General features: G+C 42.0%; 1 protein-coding gene across 1 annotated transcript in view; it reads right to left on the bottom strand.

Annotated features, from left to right (window-relative positions):
* Positions 1–19,477, bottom strand: part of SPON1 (spondin 1) — a 328,021-nt gene that overhangs the window by 277,133 nt on the left and 31,411 nt on the right. Inside the window, exon 2 of the mRNA XM_066251009.1 lies at positions 16,997–17,103. Coding sequence (XP_066107106.1) covers positions 16,997–17,103 — 107 coding nt within the window. The remainder of the gene's footprint in view (positions 1–16,996; positions 17,104–19,477) is intronic.

Below are 19,477 nucleotides of genomic sequence, written 5' to 3'. Positions count from 1 at the left end.
GGGTTGAAGTGCTGTCAGCAGGCTGGGTCTTCTTGGGCTGCAATCACTGTCAGGATGAGGAGGCTTTGCAGCTACATGTTATCAAGGACAGGAGTTGGGAGCACTGGGTGTTGGGCTTGGGAAGGCTGCCCAGCAAGTCTTGAGTCTGATTCACTAAGTCAGACAATTTGACTCAAGGTCAAATCTGACTCAAGGTAAGGAAGGGAAGAAGCATGGATGAACTCCCACCTGTGGCCTATTTGGCTTCCATCACCTGGCCCTCAACCACCTGAGGCAGCAGGAGGTACCTCAGCTTCCTACATTCATCTACTACTTACAGACCAGACTCCGCTGAGCACTCTCCAGGCGTTATACTGCTGCCTCTCACCCGTATCCTCAGTAGAGTCAAATGCTCTCTCTTTGGAATCTCTTGAACTGAACTCAGACACATACAAAGGGGCCGAGAGGAATGAGACCATCTCTGGGGCTGCCTGTGCTCCTCACAGGCTGTTGCCCTGAATTCGAGTCACAGTCTATGCATGATGTTTTAGTCCTTGGTCTGTCCCAGTCACCCACACAAATTAGGAGAATGTAATTCATTCTTAAGAGCTCCTCATTAAAGGAAGAGAATGGTTTGTTACCAGGAACATGAGGATTTCTTAAAGCTGAGATGCCCTTATAATGCCATTTACCAAGGATGTTCTATTCCCCCGGCTGGAGGCCGGTTGCATCTGCAGTAGGCTGAAATTCTGAAAGATGGCAGTAACACATTCCCACGCTCAGGCAGGCAGGCTAGAGCAGGGGGAGATAGTGTGGTTTAGTGGAAACAGCACAGGCGCAGGGCATGAATCCCACTTAATATTGCATCTAGAAAAGAAAGGTCATCACACCCGACATACCTGCCTCAGTGAGTTTGGGTAGCTGTGAACAGATGCACAGTAATCTACTGGGAAACAGGTTCACACCGAGAATAAGGTGATCATGTTCCCACATACACATGCACATGCGCACACACACACGCAAGTGTACACTCACACAGATACACACACTTTGCTCACAGATTACTGGCTTCACCTATGTCAACAGGAGCTTTTTTCCCCCCAGTAAATATAAACCTTTCCTCTTCTCCCCCAGCCCCTTTCCTCTTCATTTGGTCTCACTTTCTGCTTCACATCCCCTCAAACTCTCCGCTCCCTTCCATCTCCACACTTATCTCTATCCACATCCATCTTTCACTTCTGTGCTTCTCCCGTCCTAAAATAAGCTCCCAGTCTGCTTTTAACCAACCCGCTCTCATCTCCTGATGCTAATCCTCTTGGATCTCCAATCTTTCCTCTCTCCACAGTTTCACCAAACATCTAAATCTAAATAACCAGCCTGGACTCTGTCTTGAACTCCAACCTAAATTTCCACCTGAATTATCCACTGGGCTTTCTCATGTTTGCAAAACTGAGTTTTCTATCAAACTGTCTCCTCTTCCTGTCTCTGATATGAGCCCCATTATCTAGTCTTTATTCCTGCATAACTTATTTATTGAGTATTTCTGTCAGACAACATGCTAAGCACTAGGAAAATAATGGTCCGCATTCCCAGCTGGTGGGAAGAATGGCCATTATCAGTCATCCAATAAGAACATGATGACTGCTGGGGAATTTTCTACAGAGGAAACATATGTGCTAGGAGAGCATATAAGAGCAAATAAGGGTGCTAAGGAAAGCTTCTCCAGGGAAGCAACTTCCAACATCTATGCTAGGGTCTGAAGACTGAGTCAGCATTAGGTAGGAAACAATGGGCTGAGTGTTTCAAACAATGAAAAAGAAAAAAAAAACACATTTATTTACAAAGGCCCTGGGGCAGGAGGGAACTGGAGTGTCTACAGAAGACCAGTATGTATAGAGCCCAGGGAGGAGGGGGGGATGATGTAAAAAGAGAGGCAGTGGGGGGCCAGACCTTTAAACTATTAAGGAATTTCATCTTCTTCCTGAAATTGGTAATAAGTTGATCACCTTCAACAAACATTGAATGAGCACCAGGCACTTATCTAGATGCTTGGGACACAGAGACTACAGCAGAGAATGACACAAGTCCTGATCCCATGGAGATGACATACTGGTCATACAGGCCTCTGAAGGGTGCTTAGCTGAACCACTGTGAGGTAGCAGAAGAGGTCGCCACGATGGTTCAGGGATATATGACAGGAGATTAGACTAAGACTAGGCTGAGGAGAGAAGCTGGTAATTTAGAAAGAACTGTAGGAGGTACAATCAGTAGGACTTAGTGACAGATTGGTCAGGGGCTGGAGTTTCCAATTATTGTGGGATTTTGTTGTTGTTATTATTTTAAGAGATTCATGAAGGAAGAAATATAAAACTTAAACTGAAGGGAAGGATCTAATTGAAAGGGAAAGACTGACTATGGAAAGGAGAAGGGGTTAGTGGCAATTTAAAGTTCCTGAGAAGGTAAGAGAGGGTTGTATCCAGAACCTAAGTAAAGGATTTGGCCTTAGGAGGAGGGATTACTCATATTCCATTATTTTAGTAAGAGAGATGGTGAGAAAAGACACAGGTAGTTTATTAACTTGATACCAACACATTTAGTAGTAGTTCAAGGTCATTTGATGAGAGAGACGTGGAAAGAGGTAGAGAAAGGTGAGAAATTAGAGAAAGCAGCATTAGGGAAGTGGGAAAGAGAACCTTTCAGAGTAGTTTAGTCAGATTGTCAGGCAGCTTGAGGGTCCTCCAAGGTCAATGATCCTAAATGGGTGTGTGTAATCAGCAGAAAATGTCGCCTCAAAATATATTTACTTCCTCATTCTCAGAACCTGTGAATATAACCTTATATAGCAAAGTATGTGATTAAGTTAAGAACCTTGAGAAGAGGCATTTTTCCTGGATTATCTGGGAGGAGAAGGAGAGGGTGCTAAATGCAATCTCATGGGTCATTCAAAGAGACCCAGAGGCAGTTTTGAGAGAGAGAGAGAGAAGGCAACGTAGAGACGGAGAGACTGGAGTGATGTGGCTACAGGCCGAGATTGCCGGCAGCCACCGGAAACCAGGAGAGGTAAGGAGCAGTTTCTCCCCTAGAGCCCCCAGAAAGAGTATGGTCTTGTTGACACCTTGACTTTGGCTTAGTGCAACTAATTTTAGACTTCTGGACTCCAGAACTATGGGAGAATAAATTTCTGTTGTTTTAAGTCGCCAGGTTTGTGGGAATTTATTACAGCAGCCTTAGGAAACTACAACACCGTCTATCTACCAATCTGCACGGCCATGTACGGGGCTCAAGAACAAGTACAGAGAGCCTATGTTGCCACTAAAATGAAAACATTACATTGGTATCAGGGCAAGATTCTATACTAGGACCCAGAAAGACAGGTGTACAAGTACAGGTCACTTTAGAAGAGGCCCGGAGGTGTGTGCAAGCATGTGTGTCCTCATATGTGTACATGTGAAGAAGCCCCGGATGTCAACTGACTTTGAAAGGCAAGGGACTGGGTAGGGGGCAGAATCATTGTCTTTATCAGAGTCATTGCCATTTAATTGTCAAAAAGAACTTGGTTTAGGGCTGAATTCAAAAAGGCACACCTAAGAAACAGACAGCTATCTATTAACTGCCTTTTATGTGCCAGGCACTGTGATAGTGCTGAACAAAGCAATGTTCGCACTCTTGTGAAGTGACATTGCAGGGAGGGGAAATGGTTGAGGAGCCAGCAGGCACATCTCAGATCAGGTGGTGAAAAGTCAAATGAAGAAAACTAAAGATCAGTGGGATTAAGAGTGGTGGGGTATTGTTTCTTTCTTTTCTTTTTTTAATCTCTCTCTTTTAAAAAAATTTTTTTTGGTTTTATTCATTTTAGAGAGGAGAGAGACAGACAAGCAGGGAGGAACAGGAAGCATCAACTCCCATCTGTGCTTGGACCAGGCAAGCCCACAGTTTTGAACTGGTGACCTCAGCATTCCAGGTTGAGGCTTTATCCACTGCGCCACCACAGGTCAGGCCTTGGGGGTATTGTTTCTAAAATATGGTCAGAAATGGACTATTTGATAAAAAATGATGTTTGAGTGGAAACCTAAAAGAAGTGAAGGAGCAAGACCTCTGGATACTAGGGTGGGGGTGGGGCTTCTGGCTAAAGGAAGAGGACACACAAAGTCCTGAGGCATGCATCATGGCTCAGCTGAGGACATAGGCTCATTTAATCTGCAGATGGCATGAGGCTATGAGGACAGCAATTAACTACATGGGAGAAAAGATGCCAGATCTAAAAGAATCTTGATATGCTGGAGAGAAGGGCTCTGTTGAATAATCAGTTTTCCAGGGCAAAAATCTAAGGTCTTGAAATTTATTCCAAGAAAGTGATTGCACAAGAATGGGATTTGCAAACTGTGGTTTAGTTACCACATGAAAGATGGTTGGGAATTCCTTCCAATCAACTTTCTGGCCTCCCCCAAAACAAAGGACTGTGGGACATCAGGTATCAGTCAGGAGTCAACAGGAGGGATAGTTTTGTGTCCAGGGGAGAAACCAAGAAAAAAGTAATGGCAAAGATTCTACATTCTCTCTAAAACTAAGCTTTGAGTCAGGCTCCTACTCAGACTCCTACTTTATTAGGTGCAATGGGAAGTGATATAATCTATATCAAGAGCCTTAACACTATTTGGTCCAGAAATCTGAGACTCTATTCCATGAAAATATCTAAAATATGGAAACACAATGTCCATAAGAAAAGGGATTTTTCATCTTATCACAGTTATACTCTCACAGCCTGGAATATGTCTTACACATAATAGATTTAATAAATATTTGTTGAATCAATAAATAAATGGATAAAAGTTCTTTTTATAAAAATGTACATTGTTAATTATTTATAATATTTTTAAATTGACCTAAATAGCCTATTATAGGCTTCTACTTAAGTAAACTATGATCCACTCACTCTTTAAATTTAACTCTATTTTAAAAAGCAAACATGATGACTTATGTGTAAAACCAGAATTAAGATCTATCCTATAAAATAGTTTGTTCTGGAGTGGAGGCTTAATTATTTCTTATTTTTTAATTCACATTTAACATACCATATTATATTAGTTTCAAGTATACACCCCAGTGATCAGACATGTACTAAAATATATTCACTTCCTAATCCCAAGAACCTGCAAATATAACCTCATATAACAATGTGATTAATTTAAGGTGACCATTCCAATAAATCTCATACCCATCTGACACCATACATTGTTATTTGGATATTCTTTACTCTATGTCCTATGCTGTACTTGACATCCCCATGACTATTCTGTAACTACCAACTAGTAATTATTAACCCCTCACCTTTTTCATCCATCCCCACGACACCCATCTCTCCTCCCATCTGGTAACCGTCAAAATGTTTCCTGTATTAATGAATATGTTTTTTGTCCTGCTTGTTCAATTATTTTGTTTTTTAGTTTCAATTGTTGATAGATATGTATTTAGTGCCATTTTATTGTTCATATTTTTTTATTTTTCTCCTTCTTCTTCTTAAAGAAGACCCTTTAACATTTCATGTAATACTGGTTTGGCGGTGATAAACTCCAACAGCTTTTACTTGTGAGGAAAATTATTTTATATGTCCTTTGAGTCTAAAGCAGTGGTCCCCAACCTTTTTTGGGCCACGGACCAGTTTAATGTCATAAAATATTTTCACGGACCGGCCTTTAGGGTGGGATGGATAAATGTATCACGTGACCGAGACAAACGTCAAGAGTGAGTCTTAGACGGATGTAACAGAGGGAATCTGGTCATTTTTTAAAAAATAAAACATTGTTCAGACTTAAATATAAATAAAATGGAAATAATGTAAGTTATTTATTCTTTTTCTGTGGATTGGTACCAAATGGCCCACGGACCAGTACTGGTCCGCGGCCCAGGGGTAGGGGACCACTGGTCTAAAGGATGGCTTTGCTGAGTAGAGAGATCTTGGTAGTAGGTTCTTGCTGTTCAGTGAGTGGGCCCTTTAAGAGGAACATGTGGGACTCCAGCAGCCCTCCCTCTCCCTCAGCCACAATGCTCACTGGTTTTTACAGCCAGAAGTTGTGGGGACTTCTTTTCTTGGCACTGGAACACTGGGCTGGGGGGTCCTCAGGTGAGGCTGGGATCCCTGGATCCTCAGGGGGACTGCAGCAGCTGAGATATCCTCCTGATTTTTATCCACCAGTCTTGACGTGGCTTCTTTTTAAGTCGCTAGTTGTAGGATTCTGTTCAGTTAGATTTCAGGCAGTTCTGAATAATAGTAGTTCTGCAGTTTAGTTGAACTTTTGATGTGGTTGTGGGAGGATTCCAGTACTGCATTTACCTACACCGCCATCTTGACTGGAATCATCATTTTCATTTTATTTTATTTTATTTTTTATCAAGTGAGAGGCAGGGAGGCAGAAAGACTCCCGTATGCATCCTGACTGGGATTCTCCTGGCAACCCCCCTCTGGAGCTGATGCTCTGCCCATTTGGGGCTGCTGCACCATTACTTGGCAATCAAGCTATTTTAGCACCTGAGGTGAGGTCATGGAGCCATCCTCAATGCCTGGGGCCAACTTGCTCATTTGAGCCATGCCTGTAGAAAGGGACAAGAGAGAAAGAGAGAGGGGGGGGAGGGAGAGGGGTAGAGAAGCAGATGGTTGCTTTCCTTGTTTTCTCTGACCGGGAATTGAACCTAGGACATCCACATGCTGGGCCGACACTCTACCACTGAGCCAACCAGCCAAGGCCTATTATTTTCATTTTAAAGATGAGAGATTACAAGGCTACACAGTGACTTATTGGCATTTTGAAGTTACTTAATTTATATATGATAAAGGTCTTTGGAGCAGTCAAAGTTACATATTGCTTGCTAAACAATTTATAATGCATTTAAAAATAATTTCCAGACCTTTAGAAAAATAGATGTGGAAACGATGTTAGTTCCCATGCAAGAAAGCATGAGGTCAGCTAATGCCAGTGAACAAGCTGGTAGGGCCAGAAATTTCAGCAACAGTCATCCATCAACTTGGAAAATATTTATCAACTAGCCAGTGTGCCAAGCCTTGGTGAGATCGTGGGAATACAGAGATAGAGATGATCTGGGTCCAGATTTCTGCCTCTTTGCAGAATCTTGCAGGGTACCACAGATTTAATACCTCAGGGATGCACAAGTGAAATACTAAGATAAAGGGGGGTGCCTAGTGTTTGAGGGCTCACAGGTGGAGCTGGGGGCACAGATTCAGAATCCAATAAAACTAAGACATGAGAAAGCACAGAGGAGATGGCCTGTGAAGGGCTGAGACCTGTGAGATGACAAATCTGATGTGATCCCCAGAACAACCCAGAAAGGGTTTCGGGGAACCAAGTAGTCGATGTCTGTCTGCCTCTACCACACATCTGCCTCTGTAGCTACAAAAGATGCTCAACAAAGAAAGTGGCACAGACCTCAGGTGTTTTATTCCACAATTACTGCCATTGACTGGCTCTGTGCCCTTTACCACATTTTTAATTTGCACTGTGTTACCTGGCCTGTAAGAGGGGGATCATAATAGTGCCTACCCCTGGGATGGGACTGAAACTGATGAGAAATTGATTGATTGGTTTGGCAAATATGTACCAAGAATCTGTTGTGTGTCAGGCACTGCATCCAGCTCTGAGATTGCTGTCATGAAGGAAATAGACAGTCCCCAATCTCCTGGGACTTATAGCTGAGAGGGGGAGAATTAAAGTAAATGAAGCAACTTGACCAGTTAGTACCTGGAGGTGACTGTCATGGTCTCCTAAACCTGCTCACTCCCGTGTGTGAAGCCTTCGTCAAGGTATGATTTAAACCCCATTTTCAGTGAAGCTGCTCTGTGGGATAGGTCACAAAGCCAGCAATTGAGCCCAACCAAACAGCTGGCACCCACATTAAAAAATGTTGTTTTTATTTACTGGGTATCATGGACCCAGCAGCCCTAAAAGTTTTTTTTATTTTACTATTTTACTTTATAGTCCTCCTAATCATATTGCAGTGAAGAGAGAGAAGCCCGTCTTTCCGCTCACCTGGTAGAGTCCTATAGACAGCTGGTCAGTTTTACCTACACTGAGATGTCTGCCTGCATCCACAGAAGGATGGAGTTTGTGAGTCAGAGGACACAGAAATATGGAAGCCTATCCTAGATTGCTGGCTCAGAAGGAAGAGGCACTGACTGATGCTCCATCATGTCCAGGCACTATGTTGGGCATCTTACATAAATTATCTCATTTGATACTCAAAAATTAAGCAATTTTGTCACCTAGCTGGCAGAGGTAGAGTTTGAGCCCAGGTCTGCTGATTCTAAAACTTACATTCTTTCCACATACCCTTTTCTAAATTGAAAAAGCTAAGCTAGAATGGGAAGAATAATGAGATACAGGGTTCTTTTGGGGAAAGAAGATCAGCCCAAAATGTTTCCTACTGTCATAATAATGTATGCCCACCACTGACATTGTCAAATTCAAAATGGTGACCTCTAGAAATAGAGGAACTAATATATACACACAGCGGTGGGCAAAATAGGTTTATAGTTGCATTCTGATGCTTTTTTGAGTTAATAAAGCTAGTGTAATAATCATAACTTGCATATCTTTTTCCATATGAACAAATGTAAGCCAACTTTTGCCCACCCCTGTATTCATATGTGCATGCCTAGGGGAGAGAGAGAAAAGAGAGACAGAGACTTTAGTTTGACCCTGTAATTTAATTCTTGAAATTAATAATGAGGAAATACTCATTATTATGCTGACAAAGATTATCAGTTAAAGTATTCATTGCAGTGTGTTTTTTTAGAAGAATAAAGAGAAAAAAGAAAAAGGAAAACTGGAACCACCTAACATAGAGGAATGATCGACTATATTGTAATTCAACAGTAAAAAGGAGTATTATGAAGCTATTACAATTCATGCTGTAGAATTATATTTAATTGCATTCAGATATGCTCATAATATAATGTTCACAAAAAATAAAACAGGATATAAGACCCTATATATAGTATGGTTCCAAAATCTTGTTGGAAAATTATATATATGCATACATATACTTAAAATCTAGAAGGAAATGTACCCAAATGTTAATAGTGATTTTCTCTAGGTTATAAGATGATGGATGTTTTCTTTATCCTTTTTTATCCTTTTCTATATTTTCGAAACAAAACAAGGATGCGCTCTGTTGAAGAGTGATGCTGAATTGTTCATAAGGCGTCTGGTTCCCACGCTCAGAGCTTGTCTGCCTGGAAGGAAACTATTTTGCATCCTCCCTGGTAGCAAACACAACAAACCAGGGAGGGCTGTGGAAGCCTGCAGACCCCGTGTCCACCCCAGGCACTCACAGTGCATGCTGCTTTTCACCTTCTTACAAATGTCTTAGCTAGCAATTAAAAAAACAAAAACAAAACTAAGTGTTGAACAAGAGGTATCAGCATTGCTTTTAAAATGTATTCTTTTGCTGGTTCTTTTAGGATAACAACTCCACGAGGCATTTTATACTGAATGAGTTTCTGAAGGGCAGGGGCAGGCATAGCATGTCATTCATCGCATTTCATTTATTCACTGATTCATTTGGGAAAACTTTTACTGTGCTCTGGATGGGCTCTGTGTACTTATCAAAGAATATATAGAGAAACACTAAAGTAGGGCAAGTTTTATTTTTATTTTATTTTGTTTAAAAATTTTTAGTTACTGATTTTAGAGAGGGAAGAAAGTGAGGAGACAAAAAGAAATAGGGAAAGAGAGAGTGAGAGAGGAAGAGAGGAAGAGAGGAAGAGAAGAAGAGAGGAGGGAAGAGAGAGAGGATAGGTGGGGGGGGAGGGAGGGAAGGAGAGAACCATTGATTTGTTGTTCCACTTACTTATACATTCATTGGTTGATTCTGTATGTGCCTTGACTGGGGATTGAACCCACATCCTTGGCATATAGGGACAATGCTCTAACCATCTGAGCTACCTGGCCAGGGCAATAGAACATGTTTTAAAATAGAGGTGTGAGGGAAGAGTGGAGTGGTCTTCACACAATCTTTCATCTTCATCCCTTGTCCACTTGCAAACTTGAACTTGAAAGAGAATGTTATCATCTCAATAACTGTCTTTTGTTATCCTACCCAGTCAGCACTCAAGCACTCACTTATCACTTCTTGAAATTTTTCTTATTTGCACACATGCAAAATTATGGCACCTAGCATTCTTTGTATACAAGTCTCTTTACTCTATGTCACCTGTAGGAAATTATAGAATTTCCCTAGAGTAAAGCAGATCAGACCACTCAAATATCTAGGGAAGCAATATCTGAGCTCTCTTATAACCCATTTGTAACCCACCAGTGTATGTAGCATACCAGAGTTAGGAAGTTCTGCTGTAAATCTTGACCTTCTAATACCAAAGACTATGCCTTAATTATTCACCTCCAAATGTTTAGAGCCTAAGACATTGCCTTTTACATAGCTGGTAATTAGTGCTTTCATTAATTCATTTCAGCAAATACCTGTTGAGTGTCCACCATGTGCCATGTACCACGCTACGCTACTAGTACACAAGTGAACAAAGTAGATTTGGTTTTGCCCTTCAGTTTTATGGGGCAAAGCTATATTAAACAAATAATCCTATAAACAAAGACACAGTAATAAGTTGTAATATTCACTCTGAAGAAAAAGTGAAGGGTCCTATGAATGCTATGAAAATATTTGAATGAAAAAATGCATGAATAAAAGAAAACACTGTATAGTTGTTCACTAGAAAGGTGTCCTCTATAGGGAAAGAAAGAGAATATTGTGGACTCTTCTCAGGATGGATTAAAAATTCCATAAAATAGTCTGACTCCTGTGTTCATGCTCCCCCTAAGGCCTGATCAGTTTTTGTGGTCCTATTTCATGGATGACACATTCTGAACTTACTTACAGGCAACTAAAAATTCTAGGATATTTTTGTTGTTTGTTTAATGTGCTGCCACAAATTGCAGTCTCTCTTCTTGCACTATTTTTCACCTCTCAGAGAGGACATTCTGATCACCCTATTTGAAATTTGGATCTAGGTAGATGACTTTCTTGGCTCCTCCATTAGCTTTCATCTTGTTAGATTTGGTCCATCAAGTCGACCTGCCCACCCCAGTCCTGATATAGAAATATATGTTATGCTTCACCTCAGTGGATGTGACTACCATAGTGGAAGGCTCATATTCAAATTGTTGAAAAGAGTACTGAATGAATTTTGGGGGGTGGGGTGGGGGGGTTGAAAATCACCTTTGCAATATATACGAATAACATAAAAATGTTCATACCCTTTGCCTTTATAATTACACTTCTAGGAATCTATTCTAGCAAATAGTACCAAATAAAAATAAAAGTTTTTGCCAGAAACTGTTTTTACTTTATTACTTATAATAGTGAAAGGCAGATGAAAAAAATCTTAGTATCTTATAAGGAGCAGGATTAAGTGTAGGTGACTGTAACAACAGAAGTTTTCTTATAAACTAAACTAAAAATTTATTTTTATTTTTTTATTTTCTTTTTTGGCAAGAGAGACAGAAAGACAGGGATAGACAGAAAGGAAGAGAGAAGGGAACATCAACTTATAGTTGCCACATCTTAACTGTCCGTTGATTGATGTTTCCTATGTGCCTTGACCGGAGGGGCTCCAGCTAAGCCAGCAACAGCGGACTTCAAGTCAGCAGCCATGGGGTCACGTCTACGATCCCACACTCAAGCCAGATGAGCCCACATTCAAGCTGGTGAGCCTGCACTCAAGTCAAATGAGCCCGTGGCAAGCCGGTGACCTCAGGGTTTCGAACCTGGGTCTTCAGTGTCCCAGGCCTATGCTCTATCCACTGAGCCACTGCCTGGTCAAGATAAACTAAGAATTCTTAACAGCAGGCTTGCAATAGCATTTTATTTATTTATTTTTTTTTTGAAAAGTAGGGCAAAAACTCTTTTAGCTTCTTCCATGACTCACTCAGAACTCATTTAATGCTACTAAATATTTATTGTTAATGAAGAGATAAGAAAACAGGTGATTAACAGTATGAAATAATTAGCTACGAAAAAGATACGTGTTTGTGTGGTATTGATAAGGAATCTTCTCAGGCAAACGGTTCTTCATAATGAGTCTTTCTTCCTGTGATTGCCAGACTGTTGCCTTAACTAGTTGATGCATATAAACCTTCAATTAAAATTAAGTAAAGCAATAGTATTATAAATTAGCAGCTTAAAATTCTTCCCATAAATATTTGAGTGCCTACTCTGTGCAAGGCACAGGTCAAGGTGCTGGGGATACAGCAGCAAACAGGACAGATAAAAATCCCTGCTTCATGGAGCTTATAATTTAGTGGAGAGGGGCAGGTAATACTCAAGTCAACAAGTAAAATAGATAGCATGTCAGGTGACAATAAAAGCAATGGAAAGAAATTAAGTGGATGAAAAGGACAGAAAGTCCAGCTCAGGGGTGGAAGGGGAAGGGAATGAAGTTTCAAAGCAGGTGATCAGGATGGTCTCCCTGGGAAAGGGACATGTGAGCAGAGACCTGAAGGAGGTGAGAGAGGGAGCCAGGCAGTTGGCTGGACCATGAGCGCTCCAGGGAGCAATTTGTTCTTAGCAAAACAATTGTAAGGATGGCTGGTTACTTTATACAGGCAATCCGGCCCTGCATTCCTTGTCACTTTCAATTAACCATGAGTATACCCAACCAGCTCATCAGAGAGAGTCCTGTGTCTCTCCCATCTGCCAGCCAGAGACAGATCTCCTCGTTGGTGCCAGTGCTGCCACGCTGGACCCTCTGCTGGAAGCGGAGATGGCAGCCCCACCTCTTTTCTGGGCCCTCTGCCAGAGTGGTGAGCACTGTAACCCTTATCTCCCTGTACCAAGCAGCCCTTGTCCCTCCCCACTGAGTCTAAAGGGGCATAAAGTTAACTTCTGTGGTCTCTGAACCTGGTGAGTCTGGATTCTCCATGGAAGGGCTCACTCATTTAGAGGCAGAATCGCCCTCTCCGAGTCACTTTCAGAACTAAGAATGTAAACTTTAACCAGATTTAAAGAGTATTAGAATTTTGCTATTGATGTTAAGTCCCCAAAGCTGTCAGATTTAGAGTGAGGGTATTAACAAAGAAGTATGTAAATATCTGTTCATTATTATGTGTATATATATATAATTACAATGGCATTTGCTGCTTCTGATTATCTACTCATGTCCCTACTGATGACTTGCTGACTTTCTAGCATGCCCGTTGGCCGCCGAGGTCTGTGCCGTGGAGAAAACAGTTTACTCCGTGAAGGCAAGACTGTCTGTTTTTCTCACCTTCATATCCCCAGTGCCAACCTCAGTGCCTAGCACATAAGAGACATTCAATCAATACTGATGAATAAATGAATGATTCCAACAATGACAGCTTTGGTACAGAGAGAAAAGACTTTGATGCTCGAGGGGAGGGGGCAAGCATAGAGACCACCATATCTGAAGCAGGAGAGGTAAGACAAAGGGATGAACTATGATGCCTCGCCCTCTGGCATCTGAGACGGTGGGAACCCAGGTGGAGAGTGCGTTTAATGCACAAGGTAGGGCAGGGGTGGGGAGATGAAGTGAGAGAAAAATCACTGGCACGGTGTTTGTCCTCATCTCCCCCCATAGATGCTGCATTACTGTGGTCAATTTACTTAACCCCTTAGAGACTCAGTTTCATCATCTGGAAAGTGAGAATAACAAGACTTGTCTCAGGGGATTGCTACAAAAATGAAGTAGGATAGTGCAAACAAAGCCCTCAGCACAGAAACTACCAATATAAAAATGTCATAGTCCACTCTCATTTGTTTCATTAAACATGTACGCATTGAGAGACAGTGTGCACCGTGGTTAGAAGCAGGGGCCTAGACTGCCTACGTTTGAATCACAGCTTTATTACTTAGAGCTAAGCAATCTTTAAAAAGTTGCTTAATTCCTCTGTGCCACAGTTTCTTCATCTGTGAAAAGTAGGACAATAAAGCTTATCTCATAGTGTTGCTGTGAGGATTAAATCAGTTAATAAATGTAAACCACTCAGAACTACATCTGGCACACAAGCATTGTTACTGTATGGTAGGCGTTTTTCATATTTGTTTCCCACTTTGATCCCTGTAGGGCTGGTGGAAGCAATGAGAGGACAGATAGGAGCAGACAGACATGTTGATGTGATGATGGAGGAGTACATGTGGGATGGGCTGGATCTATGTCTCCTTTCAACACTGGTTCTCAAAGTCCAGCTGCACTGCTTTCCCTTTGCCAGCTTGTTAAAGCACAGGTTATGGGGGCCCTGCCCTCAAAGCTTCTGATTCAGTAGGTCTGGGAGGGGCTTGAGATCTTGTATGTCTAACAAGTTCTCAGATGGTGCTGATGTTGCTGGTTGAGAGACCACACTCTGAAAACTAACGAGATGTAGTAAGAAAGGATGTCGGAAGCTCTAGAGAAGGGAAAAGGAGGCATGCATAATGACATAGGAGTGAGTTCTTAAACAATTCCAAATATGACTGAATTAGGGGCACTGATAGAAAAAATAATTTGTTCATTTATTCATTCAACAAACATTTACTCACTGCCCACTGTGAGCAGGGCTCTATATTTACCAGTCAGTTTCAAGAGCCAAGCTTTAACTGAGCAGCACACAACAGTGATTTGGAGAGGACTATCTATTAAATTAAAACAGAATAGCACTCAGCAAAGAGAAGCCATGTCCCCACAGGTCTAATTCTATATTATGTCTCCATCTGGCCTAACTCAGGCATCATTGTTTTTTATTATTATGGTAGGATATGTAACATAAAATCTACCATTTTAACCATTTTTAAGTGTACAGTTTAATGGCATTATGTACATTCACATTGTGCAACCATTGCCACCATTCATCTCCAGAACTTTTTTCATTTTCTCAAATTGAAACTCCATACCTGTTCATCAGTAACTCCATATCCCCCCCCCCCACTGCCCCTGGCAACCACCGCTCTATTTTCTGTCTCTGAATTTGATTACTCTAGGTACCTTATGTAAGTGAATCATACAATATTTGTCTTTTTGTGGCTGGCTTCTTTCACTTATAATGTCTTCAAGGTTCACTGATGCTATAGCATGTGCCAGAATATCCTTCCTTTTTAGGAATGAATAATATTCCTCTGTTTATATAAACCACATTTTGTTTACCCACTCATCCATCAGTGAACATTTGGCTATTGTGAATAATGTGGCAAGTGCCTGTTCGAGTGCCTGCTTCCAATCCCTTTGGGTATATACCTCTAAGCATCATTTTAAGGCAGATAATTTTTGTTTGGGTGAAGATTAAGATCACACCTCCCTATCCCACCCTCACCTTTTCTTTTTCTTAGAACTTTACCCCTCCTGACAGTCAGGTACCCAGATCTCTCAGCTGCTAGAATCTGATAAATCATCCACACCTCCAGCTAAATTAGCATAACAAGGACAAGGGGAATATATTTTAATGCTTTGTGGGCTGAACACATGTATGAATCTTCCTTTCTCTACAATGAAAAACTTACTGATGTACAGTCCAAACACACCTGTGCCAGGAGCTTAGTCAATACTCTAAAGAAATGGTTTAGTTAGTTTCTGAAATCAGACACCTGATACAGAAACCTGGCCTCACTATTTACTTACCATTTAGGTAAATGATTTAATCTGCCTCGTTTCAATTTCCTGATCTATAAAATAGGAATAAAAGTTCCTATCTATTTTGTTTTGAGAATTAAACTACAATAAGACAAGCTAATTAAATTAAGATAAACCAAGATAAGGTAAAGCACTTAAGCTAGCGCTTGGTTTATGGTAAGTACCAGAAAAAAAAAAAAAAAAAAGCTAATTGTCATTAGTATTATTATGGGGTAACTCCTTCAGCTATATGTCAACAACCTCTCTGCCATCTAGGTACATAGAAGGACATTACAATGAGTGTGGAATTAACAGACCTACTAGGCTAGAAGCTCTGCATCTAAAAAAAAATGGACTTTTTTTTTAATTACAGGATTCAAAATTAGAAGCTGGCCACAAGGGATTAAAAAATATCTTTGGATGGGGAAGACACCAGGGGCAGGGTCCTCTGTGAAGCCCATAGATTGTATCTGAGTCCCCAGCAGCCAGCTATGGGTATAAGTAATCTTCTAGGTTGTTTTCTTTGTTTTCCTGAGTTTGCAAATGCTAGATAGAAATGGATTCCAGAACAATGGGAATTTGAGATGAGTAATGGTCATAGTAAATTTGGCGGGGCCTCCCACTAGGATCCCCCTCCTGTTCTGACAATTTGCTGATCTCTTTTAAGACCTTTGAAAGGAGCTGATGCTCCCTCCACTTCCCTTGGAAGAGACTATTCTGCGGTGAAACATGACTCACCGTCAGGGCCCTTGCCTTTGAGATTCCCTTTCTTCTCCTGACCCACTTTTGGTGTACTGCGCCCTTCTGTGCAAAGTCAGACGAAGCCTCCCCTGGAGGAGATTGCTCTGTGAGGACTGACATTTAAAGACCATTACCACTTCTTAAACTTGGTCCTGTTCATTTAGCCCAGCAAAGCATGTTTAATTCTTTTAATCTTCCCTCATAAATCAATCCCTTCAGTCTCTTAATAGTCCTCCTTCTGTGCTTTGAACTCCCTCCAGTCTGGCTATCCGCAGCCCTCGTTCCGTTTACACTTGAGAATTGGCAGCCAATCGCTAAACGGCTGTGCAGGAAAAGCAGCCTGGCCTCTCTGGTTTCCCCTGCTCGCACCATGCTGGACTGTCTGCTGCCTACAGGCACTGTGAGCCCAGAGAAAAGCCCTTGCCTGGTAGTCAACCACTTAAGGGAGATTTGAGGCATTTTCTGCCTCCTCTTGATTGGATCTTTCAAGTAGACATGGTCCACGTGGTCAATGGTCAAGGAACCTGGAGGTGAAGCCACCTCAGACACTTGCACCTCTCATTTTACCATGGCCTCTCAGTTTGTCTCCGATGCACTTGGATTCTATCTACCAGGGCAGGGAGGGCCGCTGCATAAGCCCAGAAAGGACATTACCTGGAAGGTCCCAGCATGGTCTTCTTCCTTATCACCCTCTCTGTTTTCTTTGAGGGCAATTAATGTGAATCCTCTGAAGTAGGAGGGAGGAGCAGCTGAAAGTGTCACTGTAGAGAGAGAAGAAAGCAAATTATCAGCACAGGAATCAACTTCCTTGTGTTTGTCAAGTGGATAGATAGGAGAGTTCTCCATCAGCATCCCAGGCCTGTGGGCTAGAGGGGCAGCGGACAGAGGGAAAGACTTGTCCAGTTGAGTAGTGAGCTCTCTCTCTTTACCCAGTTCCCTCTTATACTTCAGAACCTGCTAAATGCCTGAATTGCTCTCTCACTTGGGAATTCTTGAACCAACCAAGGCTGTGGTGAGCTCTCTCCCAGTAATCACGATTTGATAAAGATAGTCCCCGGTGAGCAACTCTAATCTTGACAGTTATGTAATAGTACACTTCCATTAGATCGGTCCAAGGGAAATCTAGCTGCTCACAGCACAAACTGGCAGAGACTCCTGTGTGTTCTCCAAAACACATTTCCTTTCTCTTGTGGGAACTCAGCTGGACCACACTGCCAGTCTCCTTTGCAGTTAGGTGGAAAACATGGGCAGACATGATGCAACTTGGCTCATAGAAACTTTCCATATAATCCTCCACTGTTCTCTCCTGCCTCTGCCTGCTAGATGCAGGGGATCCAGCAAAGAACTCTGGTATCTCTGGAGAAGGAGCCACAAGACAGAAGGATCTTGGGCTTCTGAATAACCACAAAGAATCACTCATTGACCAGAGATAACCATATTGTACTTTGCATAAACTGGAAATAAACTTATATCCTGGGATTTTGCTATAGCAACTGGGGTTAGGAACTGACATTATACATATCTCACATTTACCCATAGAACTATGTTTTCACTAAAATCTAGTTCAAATGCCTTCTTAGCAATGATGATCACCCCTCCCTTTGTATCCCCTACCTCCTGAGATAGAAATCTTTTATTGTAATTTTTTTTCACTGACTTGCAATTCTCTGTTTGCCTGCCTTCTCCACTGGACTGTCAGTTAATGTTGAAGAGAGACTGGATTTTAATTATCTTTGTATCCTTCACTCCTAGCACAGAACCTGTCATCTAATAGAAATTCTTTTGAACTTTCTTGAAATTAATATAAATCGAGTTTTAAATTACTTTACTGCCTAATCAAAATGCTAATATTATAGTTTTTAATCATAGAATTATTGACTATCACAGCCTCAAGCTATCCCAAGAATCCTCCATTCCAGTCTTCCAACATCACAGATAGGAAACAAAGACACAAATGGTCAACAGATACTTTGAAGGTAATAAGACCACCCAGGGAAAAGTTTAGGGCCAAACCTTTTCCCCATCTTAACTCTCCACCTATGAATGCACATGTGGAGTATATTCATCACAGTATGGGTATTCCACAAGTGTTGATCACATTTAAAAAATTTTTAAATCATGTGGTTTTATAGTGTAGTGGTTAGCACATCTGCTTTACAGGCAGAAGGTCCTAGGTTCCCACCCCACTGGAGCCATGGTGTGGTAATGTTTACAGAGGGCTCTGGTTAAGATGATGGCATAGGTAAACATAATACTGAATCCTCCCACAACTACATCAAAATTACAATTAAACTACAAAACAACTGTCATTCAACTTTGCCTAAAGTCTAGCTGAATGGAAGTCTTACAACTAGTGATTTAATGAATCCACATCGAGACGGGTGGGAGGGACAGGAAGATATCTCAGCAGTGTAGGTCTGCCCTAAGGAGTGAGGGGTCCCAGCCCCACATCAGGTTCCCCAGCCCAGGGTTCCAGTGTCAGGAAGAGAAGTCCCCAAACCCCTGACTGCAAAAATCAGCAGGAACTGAGGCCGAGGGAAAGAGGCCTGCTAGACTCCTTGGCAGTTCCCCTTAAAGGGCCTATGAATGGACTTACTAGGTCTTACTCCCTCCAAGCTCCAGCACTGAGGCCGCAGCTAGAAAGGCACCAGGGACATATAGGGAGGAAATAAATTGTCTGGCATCAGAGTGAGAGCTGGAGGACAGCTTTCTGCCAAACAAAAGCCATTGTTCCTTTGATGAGCTCTCCCCCCACAGATATGTGCCATATCTAGTCTCCATCAACCTGGCTATCACTGCCCTTGCTCCCCAGAGACTCCCTGAGACTCTGCCCACCCAACTTTCAGGCTCGCCCAAGCTGTTTCCAGTGGCTTTTTCACATGATGGCCCCTATTGGCTCATGCTTCACACTTTCCTAAAATCTCTCAAACAAGCAGCAGCTGGCCTAATCATGCCCCGTACTTCTTGCTAAGTGGCTCTAGGCCCAGCCCTAGTGGCAGAGAGCCTTGGTTCACAGCTTGGCCTCTCCTGGGCACTTCCAAGCCCAACACAAGTAACAGCCATTTGTAGATCATGTTGTAGTTCATGCCAGGTTGCTCTGGGCAGAACACAGGCAGTGGCTGAACTTGGCCTGCA

This window comes from Saccopteryx bilineata, chromosome 1 (assembly GCF_036850765.1).
Source record: "Saccopteryx bilineata isolate mSacBil1 chromosome 1, mSacBil1_pri_phased_curated, whole genome shotgun sequence".
NCBI lineage: Eukaryota > Metazoa > Chordata > Mammalia > Chiroptera > Emballonuridae > Saccopteryx > Saccopteryx bilineata.
Note: the sequence above shows the minus strand (reverse complement) of the source record. Positions and strands in the feature narration are given on the sequence as shown.